At 43.2% G+C, this 23,732-nt stretch overlaps 1 protein-coding gene across 1 annotated transcript in view; it reads left to right on the top strand.

Annotated features, from left to right (window-relative positions):
* Positions 1-907: 907 nt before the first annotated feature.
* Positions 908-23,732, top strand: part of LOC306919563 (uncharacterized protein) — a gene marked incomplete at its 3' end in the record, with an annotated part of 35,400 nt that continues 12,575 nt past the window's right edge. Inside the window, exons 1-4 of the mRNA XM_079532325.1 lie at positions 908-1,144; positions 1,240-1,389; positions 3,409-3,504; positions 4,479-4,814. Of these exons, the coding sequence (XP_079388451.1) occupies positions 964-1,144; positions 1,240-1,389; positions 3,409-3,504; positions 4,479-4,814 (763 nt within the window). The 5' untranslated portion in view covers positions 908-963. The remainder of the gene's footprint in view (positions 1,145-1,239; positions 1,390-3,408; positions 3,505-4,478; positions 4,815-23,732) is intronic.

Raw genomic sequence — 23,732 nt, 5'->3', positions numbered from 1 at the left:
TCCCTGGGGGTCCCTGGGACATCCAGACCACCAGGAACGTGCCTAGGGGGCTGGCCCGGTTCCGGAGAGCCGCCCCGCGTCCGAAATGGTTGAGAAATTACAGAGTTACCGTGTGGGGTCCCTGGGACAAATAAATAGGGTTTATTTGTGACCACCATTGACATCCTATATAAAGGCAAAAATGTCAAAGTTTCATTATTCTGAATCCATTAGTTTTGCACAAAAAACACTCTTGGGCTAAAAACGGCAATGTGGTTATACATACCAACAGTCCTATGCAGTCAAGTCCGAGACCCTACCCAAAACCCTAACCTAACCCTAACCGCACGCTGGCGGCACGGTGATATTTAACCCACCACGGGTTACTTTTAACCCGCAACACATGTCGGGAGCCACGGGTGATTTTAAACCCGCAGCACGGGTTACTTTTAACCTGCAGCGCATGTCGGGGTGCAACATTGTTGTCGGACTAATGACTGTAGGACTGTTGGTATGTCTAATCAACGTATGCACCCCACGGGCAAGTGGCACGCGGGTGTTTAGCTGAGGGGTGATTTCACCCAACACCGGGCAAGCGCCTCTGACACCAGACTGATTAATCAGGCCTACACCTCAAAATACATACATCAATAATAGGATCTATTACATCGCTGTACCCACACTGTACATAATTTGGTGTTCATATATTTGAACGTGTAAGGACTAGTTATCATATTTTTTTAGCAGTGCCACATAACCACGTATTGGTTGGAAGAGGGATTTGATATAGTAGTAAAGGTAGATTTTAGGTTGATCCAAGATTTGGGTCACAAGGTGGCGGTAATGCACCAAAAACTGGTTGCCATGGTTGCCATCTTCCGTAAAGCAAAGAAGACGCTGCTGCTAGTGCGCATGCGTGAACCACGTTGTTGTGCATGTGTGTTGTTTTTCATGGCGGCGAGGAACAAATCAGCGTGGTGAAAAATGTCTTACAAACGAGGTAGAATGCTTGTCGGAGTGTTTGTGTTGGAGCGCCTCAGCACTGCTGCAGGATTCATGTTCAGCCTCTTCCAGAGAGAGATGGAGACACTAGAAACTCTGCTGAAGAGACAAGACAAACTTCTGGACGTCCTTTTACAGCCACAAGTCATATTATACAGACCAGGTTTGTTAAGCTGACAAATCAAATAATAGGAGAATAAATGTCATACATTTAGAAATGCTATAGCTCTTCTCTTCTCCTTGTGTCTGTGTGTAAAGAGGTTTCCGCTGAACATGAGGAGAGGAGGTCCAGTCTGGTCAAGGAGGAACCACAACCTCCACACATTAAAGAGGAGACCATGGAAGAGGAGGCTGATGTGTCAACATTGACATTACTAAATGGGAAGACAATGTGCCACACACTCTCAGGTAAAAAAATAAGTATCACTAATTAATTTGAGTCTAAACGTCATACTATAGCAGCCCATAGCCTCTCTCGGGACCTTCCGTAAAGTTTCTGAAATTTGGATGTTACTTTACGTAGGGTCCCTATGCATTTATTCCACGCGTTATGGTACACAGATGTAGGCTACATACCCTCCGTGCAGGCTGTGCTGCAGCCTTTTGGTGGTGGTGAGATGATTCAAAAGAAGCATAAATCGGCTATAGGAGACAACGGAAATGTGAGAAATTTAATTTGGCGCAGAAGCCGTTAAGTATTTTTTACTTTGTTTGACCGTTTTGGCTGCTCTGAAATTCTCTCTTCCTTCCTTCCTTGACTTCCCATTGTACCGCCTCCAGCTAGCTGCGCGTCCCTACGTTCCTGCCTCTGATCTGCTCTGTCTCAGCTAGCCAGTCCTGGTGCGGGAGGCGGTACAATGGGAAGTCAATAAGGAAGTCAAGGAAGGAAGGACGAGAGAATTTCAGAGCAGCCAAAACGGTCAAAAAAAATACTTTACGGCTTCTGCGCCAAATTTAATTTCTCTCCCGTTGTCTCCTATTAGCCTGGTATCCAGCCTGCTTCGCTACGTTCGGCGGATTTTTTTTTCTCTCTTCGCTTATCAGTCTGGAAAGCCTCCTATCTCCAAGGGAGGCGGGACATGCCAAAAGCTTCGAAACCTAACGTGGCTTCTGATTGGTCTGTGGTGCGGGGCGGGACAAAGCACCAGTGAGACGTCATAGCAAAGCGCAGCTACAACAGTGTGAAAAGCATGGAGGGTGGCGCTGGCTGATGACGTAGGTTGCCTAACGCTACTCTCATTCGTTGGAACAACATCCAATCAGCAACGACGTTGACTACGTAACATATGTAGTTCTAGTGTAGTTCTGCAAAACCTCCCAATGGGAGGCTTTCCAGACTGATAAGCGAAGAGAGAAAAAAAAATCCGCCGAACGTAGCGAAGCAGGCTGGATACCAGGCTAGTCTCCTATAGCCGATTTATGCTTCTTTTGAAACATCTCACCACCACCAAAAGGCCGCAGCACGGCCTGCACGGAGGGTATGTACATCTGTGTACCATAACGCGTGGAATAAATGCATATGGACCCTACGTAAAGTAAGTTTCTGAAACTTTACGGAGGGTCCCAAGAGGGGCTAAGCAGCCCATACATTCTTCTAGGTCAGATGGGGCATTCCCGCATAACTTCCAGGTATGAAGATGTCACGCGATACCCTCTAGTCTATATAATGTAATGAAGATGGAATGCCTGAAAACAAACTCCACTCGCCCAAATGTGTTATTTACTTGCCACGGGCAGTGGGGCAACCATTAGTGTCAACCCCCATACAGTGTCCCTTTAGCCATTTTGTGTAAATTAAGCATGCCATTTCTTTTTGCAGGTTGCCTAATCCAGTTTAAATGGTATTTAATGCATGTACAACACTTGAAGATCCGGTCTGTGTGTGTGTGATGATCAGCAGATGTGAATGAGGAATAGGAAGATAAGCTTTTGTGCTTCATTTCATCTGTGTATGTTTAAAGTTATTGTAAAAAAGAGACATTTCATGTTACATTATTTCATTTTTGCTAGTTGAATTTTTTTGCAGTGAATTGATGTTACATAAATAACTAGTCTCACAGAGAAGCTAGTTCAGGTTTTGTATTTTGCATTGACGTCAGTTCATTAATTGTATATCATATTCGTCAGATACGATTATGACATGATTCTTTTTCTGTATTCACACTTTCACTTTTGATTCTTAATAAATGGATGTAACGGTTTGTGTTCAAATTAAGAGGATGAGTGTTTGTGCTGTCTGGTGATGCGTACTGAGGTGCCAGAATGATTATAAATGATCTGCAGCTATTCTTATCACACCATATCACAAGATGACACTATTATACATATGCTACTGTATAGGCTATTTCTCAGGCATTCCACGTTTCATATTTTTTACTTTCTTTATGTTTAAGTCCTCCAATTCAATTCCTTCATTGTTCATTCCAGACCAGTGTGTGGAGTCCAGCCTGCAGGTGAACATGAGTTCTCCTCAACCAGCCTGCACTGTACAGAAACAGGAACCTGACGACCACCTGGAAACCAGTACGTTTTATTTTATTCTGCTATGTTGTAGGCCGAGTGGAATAGTAAGAGAGTGGCAACACTAGCGTTGACTCCCATTGTAACAATGGAATGCAGAAGTGCTCATTCTATCTCAATGGAATAGTTCCAATGCGTGGAACTATAGCCAAAAGGCACCCGCTTTGCGGCGAGATCAAAGCGTGTCGCCACTCTCTTACTATTCCACTCGGGTTGTAGGTGTAGGACTAGATCCTTGCCTGGTTCTGCACTTGAAATATGATGTACTTTATAACAAAGGTATTTGTGTTTATAACTATTGGAATGGTGCGTTTAGACAGATAAAGAGTATTTTACTCTTTACAGTTTCTATTGACTGTATTGTATGACAGACAGCTGAAAGTATCAGTGTAGTAAAATAAACGTAAATGTATTGCACCAGATTGAAGAACCTCCTTCATTACTTAATATGTGTAACAGATGTAATCAAAGATGACCTCTCTACTTCTTTCGCTATATAGATATCAATCTGATCATGTAAAGTTAAAACGTTGTTTTTGGTGCCGTATCCCGCACCGAAAAGAGCCGATCTACAAGGTCACAATGCGTCAGATCACGATGCCTTGTGAGTTTGTAAGTTGACTCCATATTTTAAATCCTTATCGATTGGATAGTGTCTGCAAAACATGCACATTGCGTTCACATTCAACAGTGTAACTTTAGTCATTTAGAAGCCAGGCTACATTTTCCTGGAGTTTGGCACACAATGTTGGATGTTTGTCGCAGTACCTGTGGAGCAGATCAGCACCTCATCTTGCTATGGTTTTATTACTGTACCCATAATATCTTCACACATCTTTTCATTCGTTGTGGGAAGGATATGGCTGCCGAGTTAATTCTATGTCTTCTTTTGACATCTTGATTAATGTTGAAAGCCTGGCTTCACTTTCTTCTCTGTAAAGAGGTTTCTTCTCTCCTCCTTGTGTCTGTGTGTAAAGAGGTTTCCCCTGAACATGAGGAGAGGAGGTCCAGTCTGGTCAAGGAGGAACCACAACATGAGGAGAGGAGGTCCAGTCTGGTCAAGGAGGAACCACAACATGAGGAGAGGAGGTCCAGTCTGGTCCAGGAGGAACCACAACCCTCACAACATGACGAGAGGAGGTCCAGTCTGGTCAAGGAGGAACCACAACCCTCACAACATGAGGAGAGGAGGTCCAGTCTGGTCAAGGAGGAACCACAACCTACACACATTAAAGACGAGAACATGGAAGAGGAGGTTGATGTGTCAACGTTGACATTACTACATGGGAAGACAAGGTGCCACACTCTCTCAGGTAAAAATAAATAAATAAAAATAAGCATCACTAATTAATTCGAGTCTAAGGCCTCAATCTAGCATCTAGCATCTAGCATACAACAATGTTGCATGGTAGATGTAAGCAAGTTGTAAGTGTCATGGCCGCCCCAATGCATTTCCAATGGAAGTCACATGGTTTGATACAACATTTTTGCCTACAAGCTGATCTATGTATGTTGTATGTGTTTTGACTGCCCCCCCCCCCCCCCCCCCTCATACAACCACGTGACTCCCATTGGAAATTAATTGCGAGCTTGCAACAGTCAACAAGTCTCATTCATCAGCTCTACAACATTCTGTTGTGACAGTGTGAGTGAAGCCTTAAAGTCATACTATAGCAGCCGATACATTCTTCTAGGTCAGATGGGGGTAGGCATTCCCGCATAACTTCCAGGTATGATGATGATGATGTCACGCGATACCCTCTATAGCCAATAATGTTTAATGAAGATGGAATGCACTTGCTTTGCAGTCGGGCTACCGGGCAACCTGAAAACAAACTTCACTCGCCCAAATGTGTTATTTACTTGCCACGGTCAGTGGGGCAACCATTAGTGTCAACCCCCGTACAGTGCCATTTTGTGTAAATTAAGCATGCCATTTCTGTTTGCAGGTTGCCTAATCCAGTTTAAATGCATGTACAACACTTGAAGATCCGATCATTAATACAGGATATGTCATGCATTAACGAGAGACAATAAAAGTATTTACAGTAAAATTAGATGTACTCCGATCAGGTTTTTGGGGACAAAGACGCTTATAATAAGCAGACATGGCATTGGCAACAGATTTAGCACACAGGATTAACTTTAAAGGAGAATTCCATGCTAGAATGCTTTCTTACCTTTCTTTGTAGTTGTTACGTCCCCACCAAAGAGGTCCAGGTGTTTTTTGTGCAAAAACTCCTTATTGGCTATTTCCCCTACCATAAGCCCTCAATTAATTACATTGCATTGAATGGGAATTGAATGGGGCTAAAGGGTGTTATGCTAATTCGCTTATTTCCATCGAAATAAGTAGTAAAGTGTGCCGCTTGGGATATTATTTACATTATGAATTGAGGATATATACAAAAAAATAATCATTTTGAGCGATGGAAATAAGCGAATTAGCACAACACCCCATAGCCCCATTCAATTCCGATTCAATTCATTGAGGGCTTATGGTAGGGGAAATAGCCAATAAGGAGGTTTTGCACTAAATAACACCTGGACCTCTTTGGTGAGGACGTAACAACTACAAATAAAGGTAAGAAAGCCTTCTAGCATGGAATTCTCCTTTAACTTTAAAAGGATGGCTGTGTTGAAACCATAAGTTTTCACTGTCAGTGGACCAACACCATGCAGATAACATGGCCTAAATCATCACTGTGTAGTTTTGGCTCTGTGGGCAGGTGCCAAGTGCTGCTGGAAAAAGAAAATCAGCATCAACATAAAGCTTGTCTATGTACGGAGGCACACAGTGCTGTAAATATCATAACACGGTTGTGTTGAGACTCTGGACATGACAAAACACAGTGATGATTTAGGTCATGTTTAAACATAACCGCAAGCACGGGAGCAGTGCATGTTCGCCAACCTTAATGCATGTTCGGACTAACGGGACTCTGTGGGCAGTTCCCGAAAACGTAATGGTTTCAACACAGCCATCTTTTAGAGTACATTGTGCTTCAGTATGTTGACATCATGGGAGATGCTAATTTTCCTTTCCAGCTCGATTTGGCACCTGCCCACAGAGCCAAAACTACTAGTAACTGGTGTACTGACCATGGTATTACTGTGCTTAACTGACCAGCCAACTTGCCTGACCTGAACCCCACAGAGAATCTAGGTTGTATTGTCAGGAAGGTGTGAGACATGAGACTGAACAATTCAAATTAATTTACGGCTGTTATCAATTATCAAAGCAAACCTGGAACATGAGACTGAACAATTCAAATTAATGTACGGCTGTTATCAATTATCAAAGCAAACCTGGACTTCCATAACACTTCAACAGTGCAACAGGCTGATCACCTCCATGCCACGCCCCATTGATGAAATATTTTTTTCAAAAGTAGCCCAGACCAAGTATTAACTGCATACATTAATATACTTTTCAGATGGTCGACATTTCTCGTTTAAAAAATATTTTTTAAGTAGTCTCGTAAAATATCCTAATTCATTGAGATAGGATTTTTTGATTTTCATGAGCTGTACGCCATAATCATCAAGATTAAAAAAAAAAATAGGTTTTAAATACTTCACTTCATGCACAATGAATTGAGAATATATGAAAGTTTCACTTTTTGAATTATATTACGGAAGAAAATTAACTTACAAAATATTCTAATTCATTGAGATGGAGCTGTATATCTACAGTATGGAACTCGTGACATGAAATCCACATTGCTTTGTTGGCAAACAATTTGCAATTGAACAGTGAACAGAAGCTGCACTTTGATCGTGGCTCTGTCTGTGGTAACCTCAAGTTGAACATGAAATGTTTGCAATTGATGGCGCATTTGTCTTTTCTTCTTTAAAGTGATAGTTCGGATTTTTGAATTTACTATAGTCTATGAAATACTTACCATTAAAGGGAAACTTCACCCATTTTGCAAAAAAAATGTTAATGACGTTTAGAAGATTTAGAACACTTTTCTGCGGGTCTTTGCTGGCTGGCTGGGTGGGTGGGTGGCTGGGTGCGTCTGAGCACGAAAACAGCATGGTTGTTTTTCACCACCTGTGCGCAACCTAACGCACACACAAACACACGCACATATTAACTGTATATAATGGTGATTTTGGGTGTGCCAGTGTAGTACAGTACAGTACAGTGGAGGGTACAGTAGAGGGACCCCCACACGGTAACTCTGCCATTTCTCAACCGTTTCGGACGCGGGGCGGCTCGCCGGAATCGGGCCGGCACCCTGGGTGCGTTCCTGTGGGTCTGGAGCACTTTAGATTTGAGATCTTTTTCTTTTTTTTAAAGATATTTTTTGCGACAGACAGTAGGCTGACAGGAAACGGGAGAGAGATGGGGGAAGACATGCAGTAAAGGCCGTGTCGTGCTCGGGAGTCGAACCCGCGGCACACTGCGACTGGATTACCAGTCGGGTGCCCAGACGGTTACACCACCGCCTGGGCCTAGATTTGAGATCTGAACGTTCATGTACACGTTAGCTTTGTAAATGTAGCAAGGAGCTCAAAACAGTGGGAAGGTGTGCCATCATGCTCGTTAAGAACGAGCATCACCATGGCTAACATTTCCCGTGGTAGTTGGAGGAAATGTTTGTCTGAAGTGTTTACTTCCTTGTAGTACAACAGAGGAAACACTGCATGGAAAATGGTAAGTTCAACATTTAATGGATTTCTTTCATTTTATCTTTTTCCTAAAGAAGAGCTTTCCCCTGAACATCAGGAGAGGAGGTCCAGTCTGGTCCAGGAGGAACCAGAGTCTTTACAGATTAAACGGAAGCTACTTCAAAGATCAGTGAAGGATGACAGGTCAACTTTGACATTACTTGCAGTGCAAAGTGATGATGATGATGATGATGATGAAGGCAGAGAGACAGAGCCTCTAGCCAGCACTTCAACTAAACACATGAATACACAAGCTGATGTAGAGGACTGTGGAACATCACAACCAACTGGTGATAACCAGCTCCTCTCTTTACACTCTTCTGAATCGGACAATGCATCTGACAGTGATGAGTGGGAGCCAACTAGTGATAACCAGCTCCTGTCTTTAAACTCTTCTGAATCAGACACTGAAGACAGTGATGAGACCAGGGAAGGTCCATCAGATTTAAACACACCGACATCACACAAGACACAAAATGTGAAAGGTCAAGCCTGGTCGTTGAGCAACAAGCTGTCCCAGGATCTGAAAACAACACAAAAAACTGATTCCATTAGGAGTCACACAGGGAAGAAAAGGTTTAGTTGTACAGAGTGTGGCATAATGTGTAATTCGAATTCACATCTTAACCAGCACATGAGGACTCATACAGGGGAAAAGCCATTTACTTGTAAAGTTTGTAGCAAAGGCTTTGGTCTTAAGCATGTTCTAACTAACCACATGTCCACTCATACGGGGGGAAAACCATTTACTTGTAAAGTTTGTAGCAAAGGCTTTGGTACTAAGCGTGGTCTAACTTACCACATGCCCACTCATATGGGGGACATGGAAAAACCATTTACTTGTAAAGTTTGTAGCAGAGGCTTTGATCGTAAAGATTTACTAAAATTGCACATCAGGACTCATACAGGAGAAAAGCCCTTTACATGTGATGTTTGTGGGAAAGGTATGACTCAAATGGGTAGCCTAAAAGCTCACATGAGGACTCATACAGGGGAAAAGCCCTTTGCTTGTAAAGTTTGCAGCAAAAGCTATAGTTATAGGAATAATCTAATTTACCACATGAGTACTCATGCAGGGGCAAAGCCATTTACGTGTGAAGTTTGTAACAAAAGCTTTGCTGCAGTGGGTACTCTTAAAACACACATGAGGATGCATACAGGGGAAGAACCACTTTAGTTAGAGCTTTTTGCAAATGTATTGGTCAATTTCACCTCTGATACGAGGATTTATTTTCCTCTTCCTTTCAAGTAATCCACACATGTATTATTTTCCTTATTCTGGTCACTTCATGTAGGCTGTGTTTTGATTTTCTTTTTTGCAGTGTTATATTGTGTTTGGTTGCAGTAAATCAGTCTTTCTGTACCTCAGTCTGTACCACCTTACCCTTGACTTTTATATATTATAACTTTCTATTCTTGGCTTGACACTACTCAGCCTGACTTCATAGACGACGTGGGTGTGTCAGTGTAATTATCGTCATTGAAAACAGTGGCTTGTTCAGTGTTAAACTTGCCCCTATCTGTATATAACACGCCTACTTTGTTGTACTCATGCCTGACGAAGACCCATAAGGGGTCAAAACGTCATCCTTAAATAAATACATTTCCTGTGGGAGCTACGAAACAGTGTGCGGACTACTTCTCCTTCTACACATTTATGACAAATCATAGATATAAGCATATAGTCACACAATCACACAATATGACAATGACCACATGTTACACTTTGTCAATTTACAATTGTAATTTACCAATTAGACATTTAGCAGACAATCTTACCCAGAGCTAATTAAAATAAGCAAGGTAAATAATCATCAGGCCCAATCCCAATTGCCTCCCTCAAGCCCTGAGTCCTGAACCCTCATTGACTTTAGTGACGTCAGCTGTAAGTACAAATTGTTGTGAAAGGAACTGCACTTTGAAGATGAGTCCGCCATTCATGACACTTTGCATCACTTTATAAAAACTGTCCTTATTCACAGCCAGTGCCTACATGCTTGGCCTATTTATACATAGTATTAGTTTAATAAATACACTGTGATAGGGGTTGTAATAATATTCATATATAATACATTTATATTCATTATAAATTGCATTTCCATATTATTTTACTTTGCTCTTTTACTTTGCTCATTACTCATGTTTCCCTTATTATTATTGTTATTAAATATATATCCTATCCTTCCATTCCGTCTCCCTTTGAGAACAGTGTTTGTTGACATTCTAACCACGATACACTAACTAATTTGCATACTTAAAGGGTTTTTAGAGGTTTGGGTTGTTTTCTTACCTTATTATGGGCAAACTATTCCATTCCATGAGTTATTTCGCTCCGTTGTGTTGTTTATTAGCAATTTAAGAAAAAAAAATAGGGTCCATTGACTTCCATTGTACCGGATTAACAGCTCTCAAAGTCACTATTTTAGCACATAAATGAACGCAACAAAAGCTGATTCTGACAGTTTATGACATCAAGAAAACTCATGCGGTTTTATTTTTAATAATAAATGTCAACTTTGTCTTGTTTTGACTAATTTGTGTAGAAAGAAGATCCGGTAGGTATGCCTACGCCGACCGAATCACTGCTGTGAAAAACGATCTGATTGGACCAAAACTGTACACCACTTCCTTATTGGAAATGACGGGGATGTAAACACATGGATTTGATCTCGTCCGCTTGTCACTAAAAACATACACAGTGGACGTGTTTGAGGGAGACACTTTAGAAGACACTTTAGAAGAAGTGTGTAAAGTGTCTGTGTCTGGGACTGCTCATATGCGAGGCTGCAGCTGGATGCATCTCAAACAGCGTGGAGACTTCCGTTTACAAACGAAACCTCGCAAGACAACCCGCGAGAGTAGCACTGCTTCAGTCTATCTCCGACTAAAATAGTAACTTTATAAATCTATCTTAAAAGACGAAAATAAAACCGCATGAGTTTTCCTGGTGTCATAAACTGTCAGAATCAGCTTTTGTTGCGTTGATTCATGTGCTAAAAGACTGACTTTGAGAGCTGTTTCCCCGTTACAATGGAAGTCAATGAGCGACTTTTTTTATTTCTCAAATTTCTAATAAACACAACGGAGCGAAATAACTCATGGAATGGACTAGTTTGCCCATAATAAGGTAAGAAAACAACCCAAACCTCTAAAAAAGTGGTCTTACCCTTTAAATGAGTGACGTTCGGAGGATCCCCTCATGAATGCTATGAACTGTGGGTAATTTCTTTGCCAAAGTCAGCCAAATTCGGCATCAATGCTGACTTTCGCAAAGGGCACATAAAGGGGCGGGGCTGAGCCCTTACTGACTTACCGATTTCAAATGGGACATCCCTCAAGCCCTCGCAGATTTCACATGAACGTGCAGCTAAGTCAGTGAGGGCTCATTGAGTCAGCAAGGGAGCGGATTGGGATTGGGGCCTTAGAATGCAGAGAGATGGTGTAGGTAGGGCCTCAATGAACTCGGACACCATGTGAACCATGAACCTGGCATCTGTCTAAATAACACTGTTGGGCCTCAAGAAAATCAGGTAATAGTGGTCCTCCACTGGTGACCTGATCAATGTGCCTAAAAAGTGGCAACTAAAAAACAAGGTGAAGCAGCTTTCTGCTTCTACGGACCGACGGCGTGAAACAAACTCCCACTATACGTTCGACAGGCAGCCTCTGTAGACATTGCTCAAGACCTACTTCTACACTCTTGCTTTCAGTTGAGCTTTTAACATTAAAAGTTGTTATTCATGTCCTCACTGTATTGCATAACTGCTATTATTTTAATGTTTTGTCTTTACTTTTCTTTATTTCTCTTGCTTTGTAAAGCACTTTGAGCTGCATTTCATGTCATGAAAAGATGCTCAAATATACAAATAAAGTTTATTATTATTATCTTTATTTTATTGTTATATTATATTTGTATAATTTGTGGTCAGGACAAAACTATCTAAGAAACAAACATGGCTATGAGTGACGTCTAAGTGAATGTTACACTCACTCACTCAATCACTTGCAACAATGAACTTAAGACCTAATTTAAACTTTATGGCCCTCATTTATCAACCGTGCGTACGCCAAAATATGGGTGTACGCCGAAATTACCGCAATTTTCGGCATTTACGATTTGCGCCAAAGCTTGAAAATGATATTGTGCCAGGACAAAAATCACGTCTGGTCGGGAGCTGTCGTACGCTTTATCCTCACCTGTTTTTCTGTCGTAGAACAGCGGAGCAGCATTGTTTGACCAGCTGAGAGGCTGTCACAGGCATCGAAACATATGTATTCACTCCTAAAATGTTTATATAAAACTGTATAGGTATGTATATGGGCTAAATGTAAAAAAGAAAAAAAAAGTAAAGGAATACGATGTGTCTTTGCGTCATATGAAATTAGTAGGAGATTTCCAACTTTACAAGCAAGCAATTAAAATCGCGCATTTAAAAACAATGTTGCAAGTTAGATGCGTAAGCCATTTAAACAGTGTTTCGCATGATGAGCCATACATGCGAGGATTTGGGCTGTCTGTGCTGAAATATTTCCATGACGGGACGTTGGAGAGTATAGTGCAGTGCTGCAGTGCGGAGAGTCCCAACATGGGTAGCCTACTGTAGCCTAATCTACAGCAGGCCGATGTCTTTCTGGAGTTACAGTATGTGCAATCTCCTCCTCGTTTAATAAACCTGACGCGTCGCTCGAATGCCAAATGTGCCGTGCCAGCGCAAGTGGGAACGCATCGGAGATAGTATAGGCTAAGCCAGCCTGCAGCCCACCACCACCACTGTCCAGTGCCACATGAGGCTACGGTTTTGGCTGTAATATTCATATATATGACAGTTGACAGCGAGGCAATTTACATAGACTGTCGAACGGTCAATTGGTCACGGTGTCACGGACGGACCACAGTGATAGAGAGAGACAGACAGGACAGGAGATGCACCTTGCAAAACAGCAGCGTGTGTGCGCGCCTATTTTTTATATAATTCATGGTTCACAGGTTCAGGTTTTCGTTCACTAATATATCTTGTTGTATATTAAATGAATAAAGACTTGCGTGCGTGCGGGGGGGTGAGGCGGGCAGTAAGGGAAACGATACGAGAGGAGAAACAGACAGGGTAGTCCTACAGCTTTATTTAATTCATGCAGGTTTATTTATTTAAGATACAACAAGTTGCGTGTGCGTGCGTGCGTCTGTGTGTGTGTATGGGAGGGGGCAGCAAGGCAACTTAGGCAAGCGAGTGAAACTTTTTTTCCCCTGTAACCATGGTTTCCAGGTCGTATTGCAGTTGTTCATGTCGCAAAAACGAGGGCGAGGCTTGATTTCATAGGGCGTGCCAGATTGATTTCAGCCGTCACATTTATCACTGCTAGGAATGAAATTAGGAAGGATCAGCTGTCTGCGATCACTTTATAAATGTCGACCCGACGTGGGTGTACTACGAATCCTACACTCGAATTTGGGGCAGAATTTACACTCAATTGATAAATGAGGGCCTAACAGAGTATGCATGGTGGAAATAGCCGATATTAGCTTATTTCCTTCATAAATACCCATATAACATCAACCTGCTCTGAAGGTGGACTTGGGATGCACGCCAAAACAGCAGACTTAAACTCTGACTGAAATGAGGTCGAGGGAGTGGGACCTGCATGACCAAAATCTGTTGCCAAAATGTTCAGTGAAAGGAGAGGGAGGCGGTCGACGAGATTGTGAACTGAAGGAGATGAGGAATGTACCGACGACATGCATTGTTTTTTTTTTCTGTTACCCATTAACCCCCACCCCCCACCCCTTCAACCTCTCTCAGAACAATTAACTGTTATTAAAGACGTCATGAAATGGCTTCTTCCCCCCAGCGTCCTTTATTGTGAAAATTCCAGTCAAACAGGCTGCTTGTATCTCAGCCAATTACAGTCTACCATCCTCCCTCGATACGGTCACGGCCACACAGCCAACTCAAGGTACGGCCACGGAGCCGACTTGGGGACCCAACGCAGCTCCTCCAAGGAAAACTGTATATGTTTCTTTTCCCTTTTTACCTCCATTATGATGAATTCCTGTTCTGTTCTTTGTCTATATAGAAGTGTCTATTTGTACGTCTCTAAATGTTTTTGATGAATTGAACATGGTGGACCATATTGGAAACAATTTTAATGCTTAATTGGGTCGTCCACTCACAGTTAACAGCCTTTGTATTGAGTTTGTGCTTGAAATGTACTGTAATTCTGCAAACTGTTAATAAATATTTCAATCAATCAATCAAAAAAAACCTCGGGCTATGGGATGTAAAACGACACTGCCTATTGTGTCGCGCTCGCTCTGCGAGGCAGAGCGAGAGAGAGAGAGGCAGTGTTGTCTATGTTACTGCGTTGGCGCCTCAGATTTGTCACCTCAGATGTTACATGACGATTCATATTATAGCTCACGTTCATGTTCCTGTTGTAAACTTAAATAGCACGCTATAAGTGGTTTTTAACCAGTGGTCCAGGTAGTGGTAAAACCAGTGGTCCTTGAGAGGGTTCCAGGTGGTCCCCAGCTGACCGATGAAGAGTTTGTAACCAAATGAACCCTTATAGATTTGTAACTCTTGAGAATGTAAAATTAAACCAAATGGTCCATTTTGTGTCACTTTACGCTCTCAAGAGTTACATTACCCCTTTTGGACGACTGGGTCAAATTTGGCACATACCAGTTAATGGCCAAATATAGGCGATGTAGAAAAAGAAGGGTCAGTTTTGGCACATGCCAAGGTAGGACTGGAAGCATTTTGGCGCCATCAAGTGGTTTGGAGAATAAATTACATTCATTTGAAAAAGATGACAGCACATGGCTCTATAGCTGCTGTGTAAGTCTTACTGCCCAAATCTGAGTTTAGTTGTGCTAAAATAAAAATACACACCAGCTAACTCGATGATTCAACTATAGAAATATTGAAGTAGATTACATTTGACCTTACTTTTGTCTGAGATATTTGGCAATGTCTGTTTGGGACAAATTTGACCCATCAGGCACTAGGACTACTGTCTGTTTGGGACAAATTTGACCCATCAGGCACTAGGACATGGCATCACATCATAGAGATAGTAGTAACTGTAATAGTGTAATAAGTGTAATAGTGTAATAGTGTAATAAGTGCAATAGTGTAATACATGTAATAGTGTAATGGGGTAATAGTGTAATACGTATAATAAGTGTAATACGTGTACTAGTGTAATAGGTGTAATAAGTGTAATAGTGTAATTAGTATAATTAGTATAATAGTGTAATAGTGAAAATAGTGTAATAGTATAATAACCCTAATAGCCTAATGTGCCAAATTTGGCACATACCTACATTTATATATATTGTTTGTGCTAAATTCAAATTGAGTATCTGAACTTAATATAGCATCTGATTGATGGCAGAAACACAAATATATTTTTTTTTCATCATTAGAAATTAATTCAGTCCAAAAGGGGTTAAACATCTGCATTGCTTCATTTACAAGAAGTCTACACAATTGTATATGTAGAATGTAGAAGAATTGTTATTTTGATAAACGTTTGCCGAAAGCATGGAATTGTAGACCAAATCTAATCCAACGACAACAACATATTCTTTAGTTTTGGGTCTGAGAGGCTAAATGTCATCAAATGGTGGGCGGTGGCTCAAAAGCCAAATAAATAATGGCCCTTGAAATGAAACGGGTTGAAAACAACTGACACAGGTGAATGAAACCACGATTGATTCATGAATTTATCCATATAAATGTGGCATCTATTGTTAATTATATCTCCCTGTTAGATATATGCTCTTAAGTCTGCCTGTGCTATTAACTCATTTTGCATTAAACAATCACACCTGTGTGAAGTGAGTGGTGCAACTCCGTGTGGGGGTCCCCCGGGGGTCCGCGGAAGTTCCAGACCCACAGGAACGCGGCCAGGGTGCCGGCCCGGTTCCGGCGAGCCGCCACGCGTCCGAAGCGGTCGGTCAAGAACTGACAGAGTTACCATGTACCATGTACCCGGAACATCCAGACCACCAGGAACATGCCCAGGGGGCTGGCCCGGTTCCGCACCGCGTCCGAAACGGTCGAGAAATGACAGATATCATGTGGGGGTCCCCGGGGGGGGGGGGGTCCCTGGGACATCCAGACCACCAGGAACGTGCCTAGGGGGCTGGCCCGGTTCCGGAGAGCCGCCCGCGTCCGAAATGGTTGAGAAATTACAGAGTTACCGTGTGGGGTCCCTGGGACAAATAAATAGGGTTTATTTGTGACCATACCATTGACATCCTATATAAAGGCAAAAATGTCAAAGTTTCATTATTCTGAATCCATTAGTTTTGCACAAAAAACACTCTTGGGCTAAAAACGGCAATGTGGTTATACATACCAACAGTCCTATGCAGTCAAGTCCGAGACCCTACCCAAAACCCTAACCTAACCCTAACCGCACGCTGACGACACAGTGATATTTAACCCGCCACGGGTTACTTTTAACCTGCAACACATGTCGGGAGCCACGGGTGATTTTAAACCCACAGCACGGGTTACTTTTAACCTGCAGCGCATGTCGGGGTGCAACAGTGTTGTCGGACTAATGACTGTAAGACTGTTGGTATGTCTAATCAACGTATGCACCCCACGGGCAAGTGGCACGCGGGTGTTTAGCTGAGGGGTGATTTCACCCAACACCGGGCAAGCGCCTCTGACACCAGACTGATTAATCAGGCCTACACCTCAAAATACATACATCAATAATAGGATCTATTACATCGCTGTACCCACACTGTACATAATTTGGTGTTCATATATTTGAACGTGTAAGGACTAGTTATCATATTTTTGAGCAGTCCCATAACCACGTAGCCTATTGGTTGGAAGAGGGATTTTATTTGATATAGTAGTAAAGGTAGATTTTAGGTTGATCCAAGATTTGGGTCACAAGGTAATGCACCACAAACTGGTTGCCATGGTTGCCATCTGCCGTAAAGAAAAGAAGAAGCTGCTGCTATTGCGCATGCGTGAACCACGTTATTGCGCATGCGTGAACCACGTTGTTGCGCATGCGTGAACCACGTTGTTGCGCATGCATGTTGTTTTTCATGGCGGCGAGGAACAAATCAGCGTGGTGAAAAATGTCTCAAAAACGAGGTATGTGTCAAACGGACTCTCGGCTGAGGCTGTCGATAAATGAACACCTGACGTCGGTGGGTGTTGAGATGTATTAAAAACGATCATGTCTGTGTATATAAATATATCATTGTCACTGTATGTATATTTATATATGCTTTTATACTGAAACCGGATGCCGGATGTGCCAATTGTGTTGACGGGTATATAATGAGTAAAATAAACACTCGCTTCTCTCAGCCATGGTCTAAGGAAGCAAACCCACATCTGCTCTCTGAGTCTCTTTATTACCCCTCCGTCATGCTTCCGGCTAGCTTTGGTTGTTGTTGAATCTGACGCTATACGCTAGCTTTGTTCAACAGGTCATGGAGCCCAGTGGTAGAGGCAACAACCAATGGAACCGTATTCGCTTTGATGGAGATGAAGGGAACTTTGAATTATGGTTGGTGAATTTCTCGGTTACCTCCGGCTGAAAGGGCTGAAAGACACCATACTGTACGAGCCCGATATCGACGACGAAGAAATACTCGATGGAGATGAGGCCGCAGTAAGAGACGCAGCAGCCGAGGTAAAAGCCGCTGAGGACGCCGAGAAAAATGAAAATGCTTACGCTGAATTGGTTCAAGTGCTCGATGATACGAGTTTGTCGTTAGTTATGCGTGAGGCAGCAGATGACGGAAGAAAGGCGTTACAGATTCTGAAAGATCACTATGCGGGCAAGGGGAAACCGAGGGTGATCAGTTTGTACACAGAGCTGACGTCGCTCCGGAAAACTGCAGATGAAACAACGACAGCATATATTATACGAGCAGAAACAGCTATCACGGCACTGAGAAATGCGGAAGAGACTTTGAGTGATGGCTTGCTAACAGCAATGGTTCTGAAGGGGCTGCCAGAATCTTATAAGCCATTTTCCATCCACATCGCACAAAGTGATGACAGGATCACCTTCGCCGACTTTTAAGTCCAAACTGAGGAGTTACGAGATCACTGAAAGGTTCAGTAGCAGTTCCGGGGATGACAGCGTGATGAGACTAAGAAGCAAGGACAACGACGTGAGACTGTCCTGTTATAACTGCGGCCAGAGAGGGCACAAGTCGTTTGAGTGCGGAGATGCTGCTGGTCAGAAAGAACAGAGACAGTGGTGCAGTCTTTGCAGAAGTCCAACACATAATGATACCAACTGCAGACGAAGAAGACGGAAAGACAACGTCAATGTGACGCAGGATGAAGAGGAGCACACGTTCGCCTTCAAGGTGGGCCAGGTGAACCGCGACTCGGACGGCGCCGGGAGACCGAAGCAGAGACTTTGTCGGAGTAATACTCTGAGCAGAGGGCTGATGGTCGACACCGGGGCTACGTCACATATTGTGACCGACGTGAAGAAGTTCCGAAACTTCTATGAGAATTTCGAGCCACGGAGGAATGTTCTGGAGATGGCTGATGGAGTGAGGGCCTCTGGCGTAGCGCTGAAGAGAGGTACTGCAGTGTTTTACCTGAGAGATACCAAGGGTCGAGAGGTGGAAACGATGCTGAAGGGGGCGCTGTATGTTCCATCCTTTCCCCAAGACATTTTCTCAGTCAACGCAGCAACATCAAATGGAGCCACATTCATCTTCAAAGAGGGACAGAACAAGTTCATCCAGAGAGACGGCACGACATTCGACATTAAGGTACATGACAGGTTGTTTTATGTAAACACCGTTGATGAGAGTATTGATGTTGGTCACCCTTGGGCAAGGTGCATCACCCGTACGCCTCCCCCATCAGGGTTACGAGCCTGCTGCCTTGTAGTAGGGCCCGGAAAGGTCAAAGGCTAAGGGACCTCCCCTGACAAGAAAAGGGTGACTGAAGGAGTTGCGCCCTCAGATCCACTAAAGCAAACGACAAGATTAATGATGTCACGACTCAATAGCACCAGGGTTAAAGCCCCTGTCCCCCCCAGGCCTTCTAAGTCCACTGTGGTCCCTGCCACAATGTATGATGAACTGGTCCGAAATCCGGATGGAAGGATCAGCTCTGATTTGGACAAAGAAGACCTGGAAAGAAGATTCATTCGTCGCATGACCCCCTGCAATATCAGCACCTTCAATGTTCGGACAATCAACCATGTCTCAAAGAAAGAAGAACTCTTCCACCATGCCCTCCAATATAACATCGATGTGATCTGTCTGCAGGAGCACCGAACCCATCATACTGAAGTTCTGATGCAGGAAAAGATTGGCGCCTACTTACTTGTAACAGCCTCAGCAGAGAAGAACACCATCAATGCTACAGTGAGGGGCGTTGGCTTTCTCCTGTCCCCCAGAGCTCAGAAAGCATGCCACAATATTAATAAGATCAATGAGCGCATTGTGGTTCTCACACTATTAGGCAACCCACAAACAACTGTCATCTGTTGCTATAGTCCCACCAATGAGGAGAGGTATACAACTGATACCGAGAACTTCTACAAAGTGCTATCAACTACTGTGGCTGCTGTTCCTGCACACAACTTGCTGATCATAGGAGGTGACTTCAATGCCCAGCTGGGCCCTGAGAAGGCCAGATTCACCTACCATAAAGCCACTAACAAGAATGGCCGATTCCTGACTGACTTCATGGAACAGTGGAATCTCATTGCTGCAAACACAAGGTTTCAGAACCACCTGAACAGACTGTGGACACATAGGTCTCCTCGCGGATACCTATCACAGCTAGACTACATCCTTGTTCGGAGGAAGTGGCAAAACACCATCAAAAACTGTCGTGCCTACACATCATTCACAAGTGTGGGCTCAGATCATAAGATAGTTTCTGGTACTTTTAAAATAAGCTACAGGCAAAGCAAACCACCAACCAAAGACCCCATGAAACAAATAGACTGGAAGAAAGTGTCATCAGTCAACACATTAAACCAGGAATTTACAATAGCAGTCCATAACAGATACTCTGCTCTTATTGACCAACTGGACGACCCAACTGACATCAGCTCAAAGTATGACAAGCTTGTAGATGCAACCCGGGAAATTGCCCTTGACAGCCTTCCCAGACAGAAGAAAAAGTCACATCTGATCTCCAACAGTGGTAAAGTGCTGGAGGCAAGAAGGGTACTGAAGAGTGTGGCCAACTCTCATAGAGCTCGTCCCACAAGGGGATCTGAACTCAGACTAGATGCTGCCAAGACTGCACTCAAAGATGCCTACACCAGAGAGCTTGAAGAACAGCTCCTAGCTAAAACCAAGGAACTGGAAAAGGCTCACAGTGGACGGCGACATGGCGCAGCCTGGGAAGCTCTAAGGGAGATAACAAACAAAAAGGCCTCTCCAATTATAAAGATTAGCGGAGACACCACTCAAGAAAGACTTAACAAATGGTTTGATCACTTCAGCACTCTTCTTGGAACTCCTGACCAACAATCGGTTGACTTGAATGACCCTTTCTACAACAGAAGGGTGAGTGAAAGGTTACCCATTGATACCAACCTGTTTACCATGGAGGAACTCCAATCAGTCCTGAAGAACCTCAACAAGGCCAAAACGCCAGGACCTGATAATATTCCAGCCTTCCTATGGAAGCACGAGCTCTTCCACAATCAGCTGTTGGAATTCTGCAACGGAACACTCAAGGGTAGGAAGCCCAAAGCATTCTCCAAGTCCTGCATTATACCACTACCAAAGACCGGTGATCTACAACAACCAAACAACTACAGGGGCATCACTTTATCTGCCATTGCCTCAAAAGTCTACAACTCTCTTCTTCTGAACAGGATCACTCCACACGTTGACCCGATTCTTCGAAGGAACCAAAATGGGTTCCGGAAGAAAAGATCCACCCTTCCACAGATTCTGGCAATAAGGCGAATCATTGAGGAACTCAAGATTTCAAAGAGGAGAGGCACCATCATATTTGTAGACTTCTCAAAGGCTTTTGACAGTGTGAACAGAGCAGCCATGATGCACATCCTCCATAACTATGGAATTCCTGAGCAGATTGTTGAAGCCATTGCTATAATGTACAAAAATCCCACCAGCTTCGTTCAGAGCCACGATGGTCCAACAAAATAATTCAAGACTACAGCTGGAATTCTCCAAGGTGACACACTTGCACCTTTCCTGTTTGTCATCGTAGTGGACTATGCTCTGCGACAATCAGTGGACAAAATCAGAGACAAAGGCCTCATGGTTGGAAGGAGATCTGGTCGTCGGAGCGAGAAATACCTGACTGACCTCGACTATGCGGATGATGTCGCCCTGACTGCAGAGCACATACAATCTGCTCAGACGCTGCTCATCTCATTTGAAGAAGCCGCTGTCAAAGTAGGACTCAAATTAAATGCCAAGAAAACGGAGTGCATGCTTATGAATGAGGACCCTACCCATCCAAGTATTACATCAATGGATGGATCATACATTAAGGAAGTCGAGGACTTTAAATATCTGGGTTCATATGTGGCTGACAGCAGAAAGGACTTTCTTGCCAGAAAGGGACAAGCCTGGAACGCCTGCAACAAACTCCTCAGAGTCTGGCAGTCCAGCGTTTCAACCTCCACCAAGGTCTCTTTCTTCAGGGCCTGTGTTGAAAGCATCCTATTATATGGTGCTGAGACATGGACTATGAAGAAGGAATTACAAGACCGGCTTGATGGCACATATACAAGACTCCTCATGTGTGTTAAAAACATTTCCTGGAAAACTCATCCAACCAAAGAGCAGATCTATGGTGAACTGCCACCAATAACAACAACCGTAGCATGTCGTAGAGCGATCTTTGCTGGTCACTGCTACCGCTCCAAGGATCAAGTAATATCAGATATCCTGCTATGGCGGCTCCCCCAATCGTCCAGAGGAACCAGGCCTCATACATATCCTGACACAATCTCCAGGGACACAGGACTGACATTCCAAGAACTGGGAGCAGCAATGGCTGACAGGACCCGATGGAAAGACGTGGCATCTACGATCTCGACGACAGTCGAAGGATGATGATGATGATGATGATGTTGATGAATGTAATGGATGCTATGACATCAAGACGTGGCATGAGATTCTGGGACATTGCAACTATGAAGATGTGTTAAAACTGCAGAATGTAACTGATGGTATGGAAATTAAAGGCAAGGTTGATATTTCCAAGTTGTCATGTGTGTATAGAAGGTAAATTTGCTCAGAGCCGAAATAGAGAACCAGACCAAAGAGCTAAAGCAGCATTAGAACTTGTACACACTGATTTATCTGGACCAATTGATCCAACGGCTAAAGAAGGATTCAAATATGCTTTAGCATTTACTGATGACTATTCAGGAGCTACTTTTGTTTATTTCTTGAAATCTAAGAGTGACACAGTCCAAGCTACAGAGAAGTACATTGCCGATGTTTCACCTTATGGGAAAATTAAGTGTATTCGTTCGGATAGTGGTACTGAGTATACTTCTGGTCACTTTCAGGCATTGTTAAGCGGAAAGTCCATTAGACATGAGACCTCAGCTCCATACTCACCCCATCAGAATGGGACAGCTGAAAGAAATTGGCGAACGCTGTTTGAGATGGCCAGATGTATGCTGATTGAGTGCAAATTACCAAGGGAATTGTGGACATATGCGGTAATGACGGCTGCTGTTATTCGAAATAGATGTTTCAATAAGCGTGTAGGACAGACCCCATATTACATGCTGACAGGAAAGAGGCCAAACCTTTCAAGAATGAGAACTTTTGGGTCCCCATGCTATGCATATAAACAAAATAGGAAAAAGTTGGATTCACGATGTGAAAAAGGGATATTTGTGGGATATGATAAGAATAGCCCAGCCTATTTAGTGTTTTGTCCCGACACTGGGAAGGTAACTAAGCACAGATTGGTAAAGTTCATTCAAAGGAATGTCATTGAGATTCAGACCCAAACAGAGTGGGATGATGATTGCAGTGGGGGAAGGACTGTAAACCACCTCCCTGAAGATAGGGAAACTAACGAGACACAAGAACAAGAGGTGGTTGTTGAAATGAGTGATTTGGCAAATGTTCAGGCAGGTGAAGATGGCCAAACCAGTGAGATACAGGAACAAGAAGCAGGGGAGATGGATGATTTGGTCAGTGCTCAGGCAGGTGACAGTGGCCAGAGTGCAACATATCCCAGAAGAAAAGTGAAACCACCTCAGTATTTGGAGGATTATGAGTGTCAAGTAAAATCTGATGACCTAGATGACCTTGAGGCTTAATCAAGAGTCGTAGTAGCCACAAGATAATCTAAGCGGTGGATATTGCTCTTGTCTTCATGTCTTTATGTATGTAAATTGTCTTGTTCTTTGTTTTATGTCAAATGTGTGTACGTATATGTGTTCTGCATACTTGGCTGCTGTGTCGCAAGACAAATTTCAGTGTGAACTGACAATAAAGTACTATATCATATCATATATCATAACCTTTGATTATTGTTATTGAGTCATTTGTGATGTGCCACACACAGTAAAGCAGG

This window comes from Electrona antarctica, assembly GCF_951216825.1.
Source record: "Electrona antarctica genome assembly, contig: scaffold_26, whole genome shotgun sequence".
NCBI lineage: Eukaryota > Metazoa > Chordata > Actinopteri > Myctophiformes > Myctophidae > Electrona > Electrona antarctica.
The sequence above is the reverse complement of the archived record's forward strand: the minus strand, read 5'-3'. Positions and strand labels throughout refer to the sequence as shown.